General features: G+C 41.1%; 1 protein-coding gene across 4 annotated transcripts in view; it reads left to right on the forward strand.

Moving 5' to 3' along the window:
• The window catches only part of DLG3 (discs large MAGUK scaffold protein 3), a 482,093-nt gene that overhangs the window by 181,714 nt on the left and 282,256 nt on the right, over window positions 1-18,123 (forward strand). For 3 of the 4 annotated variants that reach the window (XM_053699068.1, XM_053699069.1, XM_053699070.1), the window contains 2 exons: window positions 176-320; window positions 855-1,011. In XM_053699068.1, coding sequence (XP_053555043.1) covers window positions 176-320; window positions 855-1,011 — 302 coding nt within the window. The remainder of the gene's footprint in view (window positions 1-175; window positions 321-854; window positions 1,012-18,123) is intronic. The other variant, XM_053699071.1, reaches the window with a different exon arrangement.

Below are 18,123 nucleotides of genomic sequence, written 5' to 3' on the forward strand. Positions count from 1 at the left end.
AGTGTACAAAAACAATGTGTGCCGATTTGTGTCAGAGATTTCTGTGCAGAATAATCGTGGGGAGTTTTCAACAGTCCATTTGATCACAGCTTTATTCATATAATTACGCGATCAGCAGTGCTACGCAAACAACTGGTGTTTCATTCGCCATACATAACTGTATTTTCCACTCTAGGTGAATAACACAAACTTACAAGATGTCAGACATGAAGAGGCTGTTGCTGCTCTGAAAAATACCTCAGATATGGTTTATCTCAAAGTTGCTAAACCTGGGCCAGTTCACCTTAACGAGATCTACGCACCCCCTGACTATGCCAGCAGTAAGTATTATCGTCATTCTTTCAGTGTGGGGAATTCTGTCCTTTCCACCTAGAATAGGCACTTTTTTTATATGTTTAGCCCCTCCCTTGATTTTTCTCCTGCTTACTTTAGCCGGCATGACCTCTCATTTTTGTGCTTATCTGATTTGAGTCATCTGGCACTGATTTTCATTCATTCACATAATATAGGCAATAAAGCAGTGTGAGCTGGGGAAGGATATTGGTTGAAGTTTTTAAAGATTATTAATTGTACAATTCTGTTCATAATTTTAAGAGAACAAAAGCAGCAGCCATTTTACAGGCAGCCCATTCATGACATATCTTTTTTATTTAATGTGTCCATTTAATAATTGTATCACTGAAACCATTTTCCTTTTGCTATTTGTTAGCATGTGTTATTTATTTTTCCTTATCAAACATCTGTACCCCTCACCCCACCACCAAGAACTCTATGCTTGAACTCTATGTTGTTTCTAATCTCTCCCTTTAACAGTATCTTCCTATATTCTCATTTGCTTCTCCTTCCTTTCTCAGCTGCGTTTTCAGTAGACAACCACATAAGCCATAACTCCACCCTCGGGGGATACTTAAGCAGCGTGGAGAGCAAGTCACCTTACCCACCCCCCCAAGTCACCCCTTCCAGGTTTTCCCCTGTTCCTCGACACATGCTGGGTGAAGAAGACTTTACCAGGTAAGGAATTAGTTCCAGTGATGTTGTACTGTGTTATCGAAACCAAAGTGAGGGATTTTGTGGTATATACATAGAAACGTGACACCATTCATTACTGAAACATGTGCTGCCATACACTTATACATACAAGGAAATATAATGTTGTACTGTGATAAACATATGGCAGTACATTGCCATGAATTATAATACACACACACACACACACACATATATATATATATATATATATGTGTATGTGTGTGTGATGTGCAGCATAATATACATACAGAGGTGTTATACCTCAATGGGATATAATCATGTAATTATATTGTTTATATTGTAAAATACAGATAGGAATGTGATGTCCTAGTACAGGGGTGGTGAGCCTATGACATGAGGGCTCAAAGTGGTTCTCATAACAAATTTGCTGGCACTCAGCATCTGGGCTACCACCATACTGTGTGGTTGCATTGTCTGGAATTGTAGTACGTAATTCATTATTTTCTTATACAGTGTTTGTGTATATGTATATATATATATATATATATATATATATATATTATAAATGAGACAAAAAAGACTTGCTGATCTTAACTAAACTGCCATTTATATATATATGTATGTGACGGGGCGGGACGAGGCCAGACTGGCGCATCCCAGCGAGGCTGGTCGGGGCGGACATGACGGGGGCGGCCAGGCATGACGCGGGCAGGGCCGGGGTTCTATCGAGAACTCCGATACATCGAAAACTCCAATCTTACGTCACTTCCTATGATTCCATACATCTGATTTTTCCTTGTCTCAGTGAGAGGGGGAGAGAGAGCGCAAAAGAGAGGGGGAGAGAGAGCGCAAAAGAGAGGGGGAGAGAGAGAGCAAAAGAGAGTGGGGAGAGAGAGAGCAAAAGAGAGTGGGGAGAGAGAGAGCAAAAGAGAGGAGGGAGAGAGAGAGCAAAAGAGAGGGGGAGAGAGAGCAAAAGAGAGGGGGAGAGAGAGCAAAAGAGAGGGGGGAGAGAGAGCAAAAGAGAGGGGGAGAGAGCGCAAAAGAGAGAGAGGGAGAGAGAGAGTGCAAAAGATAGGGGAGAGAGAGAGAGAGAGCATAAGAGAGGGAGAGAGACAGCAAAAGAGGGGGTATAGAGAGAGCAAAAGAGGGAGGAAAGAGAGAGGGAGAGAGACAGCAAAAGAGAGGGAGAGAGACAGCAAATTTAATTTTGACTTTCTCCTGTTAAGTGTAGTCAGTCCACGGGTCATCCATTACTTATGGGATTATATCTCCTCCCTAACATGAAGTGCAAGAGGATCACCCAAGCAGAGCTGCTATATAGCTCCTCCCCTCTACGTCATACCCAGTCATTCTCTTGCACCTAACTAATAGATAGGACGTGTGAGAGGACTGTGGTTGTTAAACTTAGTTTTTATTTCTTCAATCAAAAGTTTGTTATTTTAAACAGCACCGGAGTGTGTTGTTTTTTCTCAGGCAGCATTAGAAGAAGAATCTACCTGAGTTTGTGTATGATCTTAGCGGTCGTAACTAAGATCCATTTGCTGTTCTCGGCCATTCTGAGGAGTGAGGTAACTTCAGAACAGGGGACAGCGGGCAGGGTTCACCTGCAAGGAGGTATGTTGCAGTATATTATTTTCTAAGGAATGGAATTGACTGAGAAAATACTGCTAATACCGATGTAATGTAAGTGCAGCCTTAAATGCAGTAGTAGCGACTGGTATCAGGCTGATATGTATGTATGTTTACACTGAGGTATTTCTAGGGAATGGAACTTCACTAAGAAAATACTGTATACATTTAACTTATATTGAGCCTCCACTGCAGTGAAAGCGACTAGCAGCAGGCTTATTAATAACATTTCATAATTTTATTTTTAAACGTTTACTGGCATGTTATTCGTTTTTCTCTGAGGTACTTGGTGCTAAAACTTTATGGGCATTATTTTCCACATGGCTGTCGTTTGTTTATGAATAAATTCAGTTTACTGAGCTTCCCCACTGTTGTATTATGAGTGGGAGGGGCCTATTTTGGCGCTTTATTGCGCAGTAAAAATTTCAGTCACCGTCTTCCTCCATGATCCAGGACGTCTCTACAGAGCCCAGGGGTCTCCAAAACTAGTTTTGAGGGAGGTAATCACTCACAGCAGACCTGTGAGACTGTGTTTTGACTGTGATAAAAACGTTTATATTAAATTGTTATCCGTTTTTGGGTACTAAGGGGTTAATCATCCATTTGCTGGTGGGTGCAATCATTTGCTAACTTAATGCATTTACTGTGAAAATTTGGTTGCTATAACTAATTTGGTTCATTGTTATTTCAACTGTGACAGTTTTTTGTGCTTCTTAAAGGCACAGTAACGTTTTTTATATTGCTTGTAAATTTATTTGAAAAGTATTTTCCAAGCTTGCTAGTCTCATTGCTAGTTTGTTTAAACATGTCTGACACAGATGAATCTCTTTGTGCAATATGTTTAAAGGCCAATGTGGAGCCCAATAGAAATTTGTGTACTAATTGCATTGATGCTACTTTAAATAAAAGCCAATCTGTACATGTAAAGAAAATTTCACCAGACAACGAGGGGGAAGTTATGCCGACTAACTCTCCTCACGTGTCAGTACCTTCGCCTCCCGCTCAGGAGGTGCGTGATATTGTGGCGCCAAGTACATCAGGGCGACCCATACAAATCACTTTGCAAGACATGGCTAATGTTATGACTGAAGTACTATCTAAATTGCCAGAATTTAGGGGTAAACGCGATCACTCTGGGGTGAGAACAGAGTGCGCTGATAATAATAGAGCCATGTCTGATACTGCGTCACAATTTGCAGAACATGAGGACGGAGAGCTTCATTCTGTGGGTGACGGATCTGATCCAAGTAAACTGGACTCAGACATTTCAAATTTTAAATTTAAGCTTGAGAACCTCCGTGTATTACTAGGGGAGGTATTAGCGGCTCTGAATGATTGGAACACGGTTGCAATTCCAGAGAGAAAATATGTAGGCTGGATAAATATTTTGCAGTACCGACGTGTACTGACGTTTTTCCTATACCTAAAAGGCTTACAGAAATTGTTAACAAGGAGTGGGATAGAGCCGGTGTGCCTTTTTCACCGACTCCTATATTTAGAAAAATGTTTCCAATAGACGCCACCACACGGGACTTATGGCAGACGGTCCCTAAGGTGGAGGGAGCAGTTTCTACTCTGGCTAAGCGCACCACTATCCCGGTGGAGCATAGCTGTGCTTTTTCAGATCCAATGGATAAAAAGTTAGAGGGTTACCTTAAGAAAATGTTTGTTCAACAAGGTTTTATATTACAACCCCTTGCATGCATTGCGCCTGTCACGGCTGCGGCGGCATTCTGGTTTGAGTCTCTGGAAGACACCATTAGCTCAGCTCCATTGGATGAGATTATAGACAAGCTTAAAGTCCTTAAGCTAGCTAATTCATTTATTTCTGATGCCGTAGTACACTTAACTAAGCTTACGGCTAAGAACTCCGGATTCGCCATTCAAGCGCGCAGAGCGCTGTGGCTTAAATCCTGGTCAGCCGATGTGACTTCTAAATCTAAATTGCTTAACATACCTTTCAAAGGGCAGACATTATTCGGGCCCGGTTTGAAAGAAATTATCGCTGACATTACTGGAGGTAAGGGCCATGCCCTGCCTCAAGACAGAGCCAAACCAAGGGCTAAACAGTCTAATTTTCGTGCCTTTCGTAACTTCAAGGCAGGAGCAGCATCAACTTCCTCCGCTCCAAAACAGGAAGGAACTGTTGCTCGCTACAGACAGGGCTGGAAACCTAACCAGTCCTGGAACAAGGGCAAGCAGGCCAGAAAGCCTGCTGCTGCCCCTAAGATAGCATGAAGTGAGGGGCCCCCGATCCGGAAACGGATCTAGTGGGGGGCAGACTGTCTCTCTTCGCCCAGGCTTGGGCAAGAGATGTCCAGGATCCCTGGGCGTTAGAGATCATATCTCAGGGATATCTTCTGGACTTCAAAGCTTCTCCTCCAAAAGGGAGATTTCATCTTTCAAGGTTGTCAGCAAACCAGATAAAGAAAGAGGCGTTTCTACGCTGTGTACAAGTCCTTTTACTAATGGGAGTGATCCACCCAGTTCCGCGGTCGGAACACGGCCAAGGGTTTTACTCAAATCTGTTTGTGGTTCCCAAAAAAGAGGGAACCTTCAGACCAATCTTGGACTTAAAGATCCTAAACAAATTCCTAAGAGTTCCATCGTTCAAAATGGAAACTATTCAGACAATCTTACCTATGATCCAAAAGGGTCAGTACATGACCACAGTGGATTTAAAGGATGCCAACCTTCACGTACCGATTCACAAGGATCATTATCGGTACCTAAGGTTTGCCTTCCTAAACAGGCATTACCAGTTTGTAGCTCTTCCCTTCGGGTTAGCTACGGCTCCAAGAATCTTTACAAAGGTTCTGGGCTCTCTTCTGGCGGTACTAAGACCGCGAGGAATATCGGTAGCTCCGTACCTAGACGACATTCTGATACAAGCGTCAAGTTTCCAAACTGCCAAGTCTCATACAGAGTTAGTTCTGGCATTTCTAAGGTCGCATGGGTGGAAGGTGAACGTAGAAAAGAGTTCTCTATTGCCACTCACAAGAGTTCCCTTCTTGGGGACTCTTATAGATTCTGTAGAAATGAAAATTTACCTGACAGAGGACAGGTTAACAAAACTTCTAAATGCTTGCCGTGTCCTTCATTCCATTCAACACCCGTCAGTGGCTCAATGCATGGAGGTAATCGGCTTAATGGTAGCGGCAATGGACATAGTACCTTTTGCACGCCTGCATCTCAGACCACTGCAATTGTGCATGCTAAGACAGTGGAATGGGGATTACTCAGATTTGTCCCCTATGCTGAATCTGGATCAAGAGACCAGAGATTCTCTTCTATGGTGGCTTTCTCGGCCACATCTGTCCAGGGGGATGCCCTTCAGCAGGCCAGATTGGACAATTGTAACAACAGACGCCAGCCTGCTAGGTTGGGGCGCTGTCTGGAATTCCCTGAAGGCTCAGGGATCATGGACTCAGGAGGAGAGACTCCTTCCAATAAACATTCTGGAATTAAGAGCAGTTTTTAATGCTCTTCTGGCTTGGGCCTCAGTTAGCAACTCTGAGGTTCATCAGGTTTCAGTCGGACAACATCACGACTGTGGCTTACATCAACCATCAGGGAGGGACAAGGAGTTCCCTAGCGATGATGGAAGTCTCAAAGATAATTCGCTGGGCAGAGTCTCACTCTTGCCACCTGTCAGCGATCCACATCCCAGGCGTGGAGAACTGGGAGGCGGATTTCCTAAGTCGCCAGACTTTTCATCCGGGGGAGTGGGGAACTTCATCCGGAGGTGTTTGCTCAACTGCTTCGGCGTTGGGGCAAACCAGATCTGGATCTCCATGGCGTCTCGCCAGAACGCCAAGCTTCCTTGTTACGGATCCAGGTCCAGGGACCCGGGAGCGGTACTGATAGATGCTCTGACAGCACCTTGGGTCTTCAACATGGCTTATGTGTTTCCACCTTTCCCGATGCTTCCTCGTTTGATTGCCAGGATCAAACAGGAGAGAGCATCGGTGATTCTAATAGCGCCTGCGTGGCCACGCAGGACCTGGTATGCAGATCTAGTGGACATGTCGTCCTGTCCACCATGGTCTCTGCCTCTGAGACAGGACCTTCTGATTCAGGTCCTTTCAAACATCCAAATCTAATTTCTCTGAGGCTGACTGCATGGAGATTGAACGCTTGATTCTATCAAAGCGTGGATTCTCGGAGTCAGTGATTGATACCTTAATACAGGCTAGGAAACCTGTTACCAGGAAAATTTACCATAAAATATGGCGTAAATACTTACATTGGTGCGAATCCAAGAGTTACTCATGGAGTAAGGTTAGGATTCCTAGGATATTGTCTTTTCTACAAGAAGGTTTAGAAAAGGGTTTATCTGCTAGTTCGTTAAAGGGACAGATCTCAGCTCTGTCTATTCTTTTACACAAACGTCTGTCAGAAGTTCCAGACGTTCAGGCTTTTTGTCAGGCTTTGGCCAGAATTAAGCCTGTGTTTAAAACTGTTGCTCCGCCGTGAAGCTTAAACTTAGTTCTTAACGTTTTGCAGGGTGTTCCGTTTGAACCCCTTCATTCCATTGATATCAAGCTGTTATCTTGGAAAGTTCTGTTTTTAATAGGCTATTTCCTCGGCTCGAAGAGTCTCTGAGTTATCGGCCTTACATTGTGATTCTCCTTATCTGATTTTTCATTCAGACAAGGTAGTTCTGCGTACTAAACCTGGGTTCTTACCTAAGGTAGTCACTAACAGGAATATCAATCAAGAGATTGTTGTTCCATCATTGTGCCCTAACCCTTCTTCAAAGAAGGAACGACTTCTGCACAATCTGGACGTCGTCCGTGCCCTGAAATTTTATTTGCAGGCAACTAAAGATTTTCGCCAAACTTCTTCCCTGTTTGTCGTTTATTCTGGACAGAGGAGAGGTCAAAAAGCTTCGGCTACCTCTCTCTCTTTTTGGCTTCGTAGCATTATACGTTTAGCCTATGAGACGCTGGACAGCAGCCTCCTGAAAGAATTACAGCTCATTCTACTAGAGCTGTGGCTTCCACTTGGGCCTTTAAAAATGAGGGCCTCTGTTGAACAGGCTGCAACTTGGTCTTCACTTCACACTTTTTCGAAATTTTACAAATTTGACACTTTTGCTTCTTCGGAGGCTGTTTTTAGGAGAAAGGTTCTACAGGCAGTGGTTCCTTCCGTGTAAAGATCCTGCCTGTCCCTCCCGTCATCCGTGTACTTTTAGCTTTGGTATTGGTATCCCATAAGTAATGGATGACCCGTGACTGACTACACTTAACAGGAGAAAACATAATTTATGCTTACCCTGATAAATTCCTTTCTCCTGTAGTGTAGTCAGTCCACGGCCCCGCCCTGTTTTTACGGCAGGTCTAAATTTTAAATTAAACTCCAGTCACCACTGCACCCTATAGTTTCTCCTTTCTCGTTTGGTTTCGGTCGAATGACTGGGTATGACGTAGAGGGGAGAGCTATATAGCAGCTCTGCTTGGGTGATCCTCTTGCACTTCCTGTTAGGGAGGAGATATAATCCCATAAGTAATGGATGACCCGTGGACTGACTACACTACAGGAGAAATGAATTTATCAGGTAAGCATAAATTATGTTTTACTGTCATGTTATCTTTAATGGAAGGTAAAAAAATCTATTATTTCTCAGGTCATGTTGGTGTCTGTGGTCAGGGCAAAGCAAAGATACATTTTGCGACAAATCACATACTGTATATTTTAATACAAGGGCTGAAATACTTTGTTGCAGCTTTCTCTGACAGCCAGATATATGCAATCTCTTTGGTGGATACCAGTATATGAGATACAACAAACTAGTAGAAAATAGACTAAATCAGAAGAGACAAGGTGTTTTAAGTTCATGCAATGTGGCATAGATTTACAAATATATTGACCCATTAACAAATCTAACAATATCTTCTAAAAACAATTTTACTTTAAATAAGCTATTATATGTGAATGTAGTGAACAATTAAGAACACTGGAGGGCACTAGAGCTCTATGTTAACTGTATATTTTGTAGCTTCTTTGTACATGCCCCTTAATGAAGTCAGTTAGTGCAATACTGAGCAAAGTTATATATGACAAGGTAGAAAGGTTTTTAAGGTTAATTAATAATTGTTTAGTCTTATTAGGTTTTTTTTTTTAAAATAGGATACTAACTCGAAATGGTAAGTCTTGATTATTAAACATCTGCTCAATTTAAATCAATAGTGCTTTTATTTTCGCGCTTAATTGACAAGTGGAAAGTAATATGTTAGCACTTAAGCAAAAGCCAAGGGCAAGCTAACATCTGGATGTCAGAGAGCGCAGGAGCTATAACCCTAACATAACAGACTTCTATGGGAGTCACATAGTGAAGTTATTCACTAACATTTAAACTATGCTTTTTCTGTTGATATAAGTTTAAAGACTGCATACATACAAACATATAACTACATACATAAAAATACACACATACACCTTTGTGCCCTTTCTAGTCCAACACATTGTCATATACCATGTCCCTTTAAAACATTTTTTTTAAACATTTATTTTAATATGAAAAACAACTATATTTTATATTGAATATATATACTGTATGTTTATAAGTGTGTGTGAAATAGTTTATTTTAATATATTATACATATGTTTTGTTATGCATATAGTCTAGCCTTAAAGGGACATGAAACCCAAAAATTTTCTTTTAAAATTTAGGTAGAACATACAATTTTTAAACAACTTTTCACTTTACTTCTATTAAAAATGTGCTCCATTCTCTTGGTATCATTTGTTGAAGGAGCAGCAATGCACTTCTGGTTTTTAACTGAACACATAGGAGAGCCAATGACAATAGGTATATATATATATATATATATATATATATATATATATATATATATACAGCCACCAATCAGCAGCTAGAACGTAGGTTCTTTGCTGCTCCTGAGGTTTCCTAGATAAACCTTTCAGCAATGAATAATAAGAGAAGGAAGCAAATTAATGCGAAGGAATGGAGAAGGAATTCTATTCTCACCCCCCTCAAACGCTCGCAACCAACCACAACCCACGTAGCCATAAACTTAGCTCTTTCTCCCCCATTACTGAGGAAGAAGTTTCGGCACTTATACTGCGCTCTCACCTCACTACCTGTCCCCTTGACCCTATCCCCTCACAGCTTCTTCCCTCCCTCTCTTCTACCCTTACCCCTATACTTGCACACATTTTCAACATCTCCCTCAGCACTGGTATAGTTCCCTCATCTCTGAAACATGCACTGATCACACCTATCCTCAAAAAACCTTCCCTTGATCCAACCTCCCCATCCCCACTACCGCCCTATTTCTCTCCTCCCTCTTGTCTCAAAGCTTCTTGAAAAGCTAGTATACGCACGTCTATCCCATTTCCTTACATTAAACTCCCTTCTTGACCCACTGCAATCTGTATTTCGTCCCCATCACTCCACAGAGACAGCAATTGTTAAGGTTACGAATGACCTACTTACAGCAAAATCAAAAGGCCACTTCTCTCTGCTTATCCTCCTTGATGTGTCTGCAGCCTTTGGACACTGTTGACCACCCTCTTTTGCTGCAAACCCTCCCAATCCTTCGGCATCTGTGACACAGCCCTCTCATGGTTCTCTTCCTACCTGTTAAACCATACCTTTAGTGTAGTATTCTCTGGGGCCTCCTCTGTCCCGTCACCACTTTCTGTTGGGGTACTGCAAGGCTCTGTCCTCGGTCCCCTTCTCTCTTAATCTACATGTCATCATTAGAGTTCCCTAATAAAGTCCCCACGGTTTCCAATATCATTTGTATGTTGACGACACCCAAATCTACTTCTCTGCACCAGACCTATCTCCTTCCTTGCTGACCTGTGTAACTACTGTCTTGCTCACATCTCTTCCTGGATGTCCTCTCACTACCTCAAGCTAAATCTCTCCAAAACTGAGCTCCTTATTTCCCCCCTTCTTTCAAAATCTCCACTCCCAATCTCTGTATAACTGTCAAACAACTTCATCATTACCCCTACCCCACAGTGCCCGATGTCTTGGGGTCACATTGACTCAGATCTTTCTTTCACCTCCCTCACATTCAATCCTTGGCTAAAGCCTGCCGCTTCCACCTTAAAAACATCTCTAAAATTAGACATTTCCTTACACAAGACACAACTAAGATTTTAATCCACTTTCTCATCCTTTCCCGCCTCGATTACTGCAACTCTTACCTCTCTGGTTCCCAGCTGCCGCCTAGCTCCTTTACAATCCATAAAGAATGCCTCTGCCAGGCTCATCTTCCTTACACGTCGCTCTTTCGTCTGCTGCACCTCTCTACCAATCCCTTCACTGGCTTCCTCTTGCCTCTAGGATTAAACACACAATTCTCACTCTGACATACAAAGCCCTCAACTGCACTGCTCCCCCCTATATCTCAGACCTTGTCTCCAGATACTCTCCCTCCCGTCCCCTTCGCTCTGCTCATGACCTCCTACTCTCCTCCCTCTCTTGTTACCTCATCACACTCCCGTTTACAGGACTTCTCCAGACTGACTCCCATCTTGTGGAACTCTCTGCCTCGCTCCACAAGACTCTCCCCTAGTTTTGAAAGCTTCAAGCGCTCCCTAAAAACTCTACTGTTCAGGGATGCATACAACCTACGCTAACCTTACATTATACCATTTCCTCTCCTCCATTGCTATCCGCCTTACCCCCCTTAGCATGTATGCCGAAGAGTCCAGCTGTTTGTAGATCACCTTCTTAAGAGCGGACTACAACAGTGCAACTCTTGGCAGGGCCCTCTACCCATTGATCCCTATAATTGTTTTGTTGTACTCAGCATTTGTTTATAGCGATGCGGAAAATCTGTTGTCACTCTACAAATAACCGATAATAATAATAATATACATTAAATAATAGAAGTAAAGTTGTTTACAATTGTATGCTCTGTCTAAAATGAATGTCTAATTATGACTTTACTGTCCCTTTAACACTTTTCTTTCGGGTTTCCAAAAGCAATTAAATTTTGCAGCGCTTTCATGGTTGTGCTTAAGTACAACACATGACTCACCACTTGTAATATAAGTGATGATAGCGTACCCTGTGTTTTCCTTTGAAATTATGGGGCCTCGCAAAAAAAGAAAGATCAGCCGTATTAAAGATTGTCAGTTTAAATCTTTTTTACTATTCATTTGTAATACCGACTGTGTGCTATTCCTTGCGTCAAGTCGTAATATGGATAGCACACCCTACACTACCAATTGCACTCCACTTGTGATCTAGGCCATAATCTCTTATCAAGGGTCTAACAGGTCTCAAATTAGATCGGCCTTGCACCTCTAGGGGGCCCATCTCGCCCTGCAATCAGTAGTGGGATTACTACAGAGCGGCTGCATCATGGCTGGCCCTTCAGTGGGCCAAAGCAAAACTAAGCTCATGGTGGGAATTTCCAAGATGTCCACCACAGTGTTGCTACACAGAAAAAACTGTTACAGAAGGGCTGTGCAAGTGCATATCCTCCACATTGCCCAAGAAGGAGGGATGACTACCGGTCACAAAGAAGAAGCTCCCTTTCCAATGTGGCTGCTGGCTCAGCTTCTGCTGATTGCAAATAGCCAGAAAGGTGCAGTTTATACTGAGCCCTTGCACAGTTGCCCGATGAGGTCTAGTTATGCCGCTCTTTGCCGTATGTTCCGATGAGGTCTAGTTATGCCCTGTTCATATTTATGCCTTGTGATGTAGTTGCCCGATGAGGTCTAGTTATGCCCTGTCTCATATTTTGCCTTGTGTTGTAGTTGCCCGATGAGGTCTAGTTATGCCCTGTCTCATATTTATGCCTTGTGTATGTAGTTGCCCGATGGAGTCTAGTTATGCCCTGTCTCATATTTATGCCTTGTGTATGTAGTTGCCTGATGAGGTCTAGTTTATGCCCTGTCTCATATTTATGCCTTGTGTATGTAGTTGCCCGATGAGGTCTAGTTATGCCCCTGTCTCATATTTATTCCTTGTGTATGTAGTTGCCCGATGAGGTCTAGTTATGCCCTGTCTCATATTTATGCCTTGTGTATGTAGTTGCCCGATGAGGTCTAGTTATGCCCCTGTCACATATTTATGCCTTGTGTATGTAGTTGCCCGATGAGGTCTAGTTATGCCCCTGTCTCATATTTATAGCCTTGTGTATGTAGTTGCCCGATACTGAAGGTCTAGTTATGCCCCTTGTGTCTCATATTTATGCCTTGTGTATATGTAGTTGCCCGATGAGGTCTAGTTATGACCTGTCTCTTATTTATGCCTTGTGTATGTAGTTGCCCGATGAGGTCTAGTTATGCCCTGTCTCATATTTATGCCTTGTGTATGTAGTTGCCCGATGAGGTCTAGTTATGCCCTGTCTCATATTTATGCCTTGTGTATGTAGTTGCCCGATGAGGTCTAAGTTTATGCCCTGTCTCATATTTATGCCTTGTGTATGTAGTTGCCCGATGAGGTCTAGTGATGGCCCTGTCCTCATATTTATTGCCTTGTGTATGTATGATGCCCGGATGAGGTCTAGTTATGCCCCTGTCCTCATATTTTATGCCGTGTGTATGTAGTTGCCCTGATGAGGTCATGTTATGCCCTGTCTCATATTTATGCCTTGTGTATGTAGTTGCCTCGATGAGGTCTAGTTATGCCCTTGTCTCATATTTATGCCTTGTGTATGTAGTTGCCCGATGAGGTCTAGTTATGCCCTGTCTCATATTTATGCCTTGTGTATGTAGTTGGCCCGATGAGGTCTAGTTATGCCCTGTCTTCATATTTTATGCCTTGTGTATGTAGTTGCCGATGAGGTCTAGTTATGCATGTATCTATTTATGCCTTGTTATGTAGTTGCCCGATGAGGTCTAGTTATGCCCTGTCTCATATTTATGCCTTGTGTATGTAGTTGCCCGATGAGGTCTAGTTATGCCCTGTCTCATATTTATGCCTTGTGTATGTAGTTGCCCGATGAGGTCTAGTTATGCCCTGTCTCATATTTATGCCTTGTGTATGTAGTTGCCCGATGAGGTCTAGTTATGCCCTGTCTCATATTTATGCCTTGTGTATGTAAAGCACCTTTATTTGTTATTATAGACATGAATCAGTATGCACATAAGCACTCATTACTCTCAAATAGATATTAAAAGGGCAGTAAAGATAAAGTTCATGATTCAGATATAGAATGCAATTTTTTTATTTTTTTTTCATTTTCAAACAAGCTTTATTGAAAATAAAATAGAATGGTGTACATACAGCATAGCAAGCTCACAGTTAAGGAACGGTTGAAATATTTCATACAAATCGAAGTAAGGTAGTTGTGCAATAAATTATTTTCTTTACGTAAAAATAAGCATCGGAGGGCACTGGGCACCTTGTATCGTATGGGATTTCATGTTTATAGATATGTAGGAGAAGTAAAGAGTGTAGTGGGAGAAAGAGGGGGGAGGGGGAAGAGAAGCAGGGAAGGTAGAAGAGAGAGAGAAAGAGAAAAAAAAAAAAAGGGGGGAGTGGGGTGGGATTATGGCTGGGAAAGTTAGATGGATCTATTCCAGATAGCTTGTATCATCTCGTGTGTGGGAAGGTTGTGGGTTTGGGAGTAGTGTAATTTTATAGAATGCAATTTTAAACAGGTTTCCAATTTACTTCTATTATCAAATTTGATTTGTTCTTTTGGTATCCTGTGTTGAAATTAAACTTTGAAAGGCTAAGGACCAGCAATGCATTACTGGCAACTAGCTGGTAATTGGTGGCTGTACATACAGGATATGCCTTTTGTCATTACCTCACCCAAAGTGTTCAGCTAGCTCCCAGTAGTACATTACTGCTCTTAAAGCTACTCTTCACAAAGGATACCAAGAGAATAAAGAAATTTGCTGATATATGTTTAAAATCACATGCTCTACATGAATAATGAAAGCTCTGAATTTGACGTTGCTGCTCCTGAGCCAACCTAGGTATGCTTTTCAAGAAAGGATACCAAGAGAACAAACCACATTATATAATATCAGTACATTGAGGTAGATCAAAATCAATTTTAAAATATATATTTTTTTTCAATAAGATTTTTTTTTTAAATAAAATGCTTTTTAAGGAAACCCTTTTCTAGACATAGTTTTCTATTTAAGATACATTATAATCCAAAGGTTATTCATCCTGAAATAAGGATTAGGTTTTAAATATGTAGCAAGAGGCTGTATATTCTTGGCTGCAATGTTTATTTATGTGGTAAATTAATTCCATTAATCCATTCACAATGTCATGCTCTCCTAGAGGTTTCCGTAAAATTGCTATCTAGAAGATATTATCACATATTCTTGGTTTTGTAGTTCTCAAAACTATGAATTTGTGTCTGCAGAAAAAAAATATCTCTTCTTCACAGCAAAAATGTAATAAAACATACAAAATATGTCCCCTTAGTGGGCAATAAACACTTCTGCTGGCATAAATATGGGTCCGTTTTGCATATGGAGCAATTATGGTCTAAAAATTGTGGGGGACGTACTGATCAGCTAACACATGAGTCACGGTAACTGCAAACACAATATAATTTACCATGTACTATTTCTATGCATACTTGCAGGCACGTCATTATATTACTGGTCTGATGAGAGAGGATCTGTATTTTTGGCACACCTCCATTTTTTGCAATACACCTTTTTCTCAAACTTGTCTATTTCTGGGCTGTATAAGATTTTCTTACGTAAAGGGGAACTAGAGGTACAGATAAGGCTGTTAGAAACGTGGGGTGCGGATATTGCAGAGTGCATGACACCTTGGGACATGAAAGCCAAAATTTTTATTTTGTGATTCAGATAGAGAATACAATTTTAAACAACTTTACAATTTACTTATATTATCAATTTTACTTAATTCTCGTGGTATCCTTTATTGAAGCAGCAGCAGTGCACTACTGGGAGCTAGCTGAATACATCAGTAAGCCAATGCTAAGAGGTAGATATGTGCAGCCACCATTCAGCACCTAGCTCCCAGCTAAAGAGCCTTCCTAGGTATGCTCTTCAGCACAGGATACCAAGAGAACAAAGAAAATTAAATAACAAGTACATTGGAAAGTTGTTTAAAACTGTATTCTCTATCTGAATCTATGAAATACATTTTTTGGGTTTCATGTCCCTTTAAGTGAGAGTATGGAATTAGTTAGAAGGTCCGCACTTTCTATGTCAATCAGAGAATCACATTTGAGAATGATAAAAAGGGATTATATTACACCTCATAGACTTACTGTTAAAGGCTAGTCAGAAAATACAGACTTTTTGCACTACTTTATTATAGGCCCTCTAATTAAACCCTTCTGGTGCAAAGTATAGTACTGGATCAACATAAATGTCACTTTAGGAACTCTGCAGATTAGCTTCTTAGCTTGGGACAAATCATTGGCTAAGATTCACTCTATCCTATTCACACATCAGCAATGACTAATCCTGCTTCCTCCAATCACAGCATGGCCTCAGCCAATGACTTCCCTGGGGGGAAAGCTGTGATTGGAGGAAGCAGTGGCTGATTTGATCCTTTAAATTCAAATCAGCCAATAGGATGAGAGCTTCTGAAATCCTATTGGCTGTTCAAAACAGTCAATAGGATGAGAGCTACTAAAATCATCCTATAGGAATGCAAGGTACGCCAATTTAAAACGGGTACCTTGCATTCAACTTCAGTGTACGTCGGTGATCGTATTAAGAGGACACTCCACGCAGGATGTCATCGCCGTCCAGGATAGCTCCGCTCTGCGCCTCCGGGATGAAGATAGAAGACGTCCCCGAGATGGATGAAGGTGTCACCGCCTGGATGAAGACTTCTCACCGCCTGGATCAGGATGGATGACCGGACTTCAGGAACCGTTAGTAGATTTTATGGGCTTAGTGTTAGGTTTTTTTGTAAAAAAAAAAGGGTGTTTTTTTTTTTTTAGATTACGTTTTTTTGGGCAGTGTAAAAGATCTGAATGCCCTTTTATGGGCAGTGTAAAAGAGCTGAATGCCCTTTTAAGGGCAATGCCCATACAAATGCCCCTTTAGGGGCAATGGGTACTTTAGGATTTTTTTAGACTAAAGTTTCTTATTTTGGGGGGTTGGTTGGGTGGTGGGTTTAACTGTTGGGGGGACTTTGTATTTTTTTCCAGGTAAAAGATCTGTTTAACTTAGGGCAATGCCCTAGAAAAAGCCCTTTTAAGGGCTATTGATAGTTTATTGTAGGTTAGGGTGTGTTTTTATTTTGGGGTGCTTTTTTATTTTTATAGGGCTATTGGATTAGGTGTAATTGTTTTTATTTTTGATAATTTCGTTTATTATTTTTTTGTAATCATAGTATTTTTTTATTTTTCGTTATTTTAAAGTTTATTTTTTCGTAGTATTAGTTTTTTAATTTGTAATTTAGGTTTTTAATTTTTTCGTAGTGTTAGGTTTTTTTAATCTATGTGATTTAGGATTTTTAATTGGTAGTTTTTTTAATTTTATTAGAATAGTTATGTTAGGTTACTTTATAGTTTAAACTTAGGTTTTTTTTTTAAATTTCACCGGTAAGTTTTTATTTATTTAAAGATAGTTACATTGTAATTTTAATTTAAAGTTACGGGGGTGTTAGGTTTATGGGTTAATAGTTTAATTATTTATTTTTTGGGATGTGGGGGGCCGGCGGTTTAGGGGTTAATAGGTTTAGTTTATTAGTTATGATGTGGGGGGCTGTAGTTTTTGGCGTTTAAAGGTTAAGATTATTAGTTACTATGTGGGGGACTGGAGGTTTAGGGGTTAATACTTTATTATAGTGTTGGCGACGTGGGGGGCTGGCGGTTTAGGGGTTAATAGGTTTATTGTCGTTGATGCGGGAGGGCGGCGATTTAGGGGTTAATATGTAGTTTATGGGTGTTAGTGTACTTTGTAACATTTTAGTTATAAGTTCCATAACTACTGCTCTCAGATGGCGGAATGGATTGTATCGGTATAGGCTGTAATGCAAGCATTTTAGCCGGACCGCACAACCTGTAATACGGCGCTATGGAAAATCCCACACTCAAACGTCATTTTTTTGAGTGCGGATTGGATGTTGTGTTACAGGCTAAAATGCTTGCAGTATAGCTATACCACCGCGACTCGTAATATGCGTTACTGGTCATTCCAGCGCAATGGCCAATTTTTCAGCGGTAATAGCCGTACCACAACACTTGTAATCTAGCCGTTAGTTTGAACTTCAAATAAGTAGTATATTTCTTTCTGAAAAATGTCAGTTATTTCTTTTTCCACTCCCCCTGTATCATGTGACAGCCAACAGCCAATCACAAATGCTTATACGTATATTCTGTGAATTCTTGCACATGCTCAGTAGGAGCTGGTGTCTCAAAAACTGTAAATATAAAAAGATTGTGCTCATTTTGTTGATGGCAGTAAATTGGAAAGTTGTTTAAAATTGCTGCTCTATATGAATCATATATTTTTATTTGAGTGTCCCTTTAAGCTAAAACGAAATGTCTAAATCTGTTTTGAACAAGTACATACTACACCATAACCATAGCCTAGAGCACAAGAAAA

Source organism: Bombina bombina, chromosome 1 (assembly GCF_027579735.1).
Source record: "Bombina bombina isolate aBomBom1 chromosome 1, aBomBom1.pri, whole genome shotgun sequence".
Taxonomy (NCBI): Eukaryota; Metazoa; Chordata; class Amphibia; order Anura; family Bombinatoridae; genus Bombina; species Bombina bombina.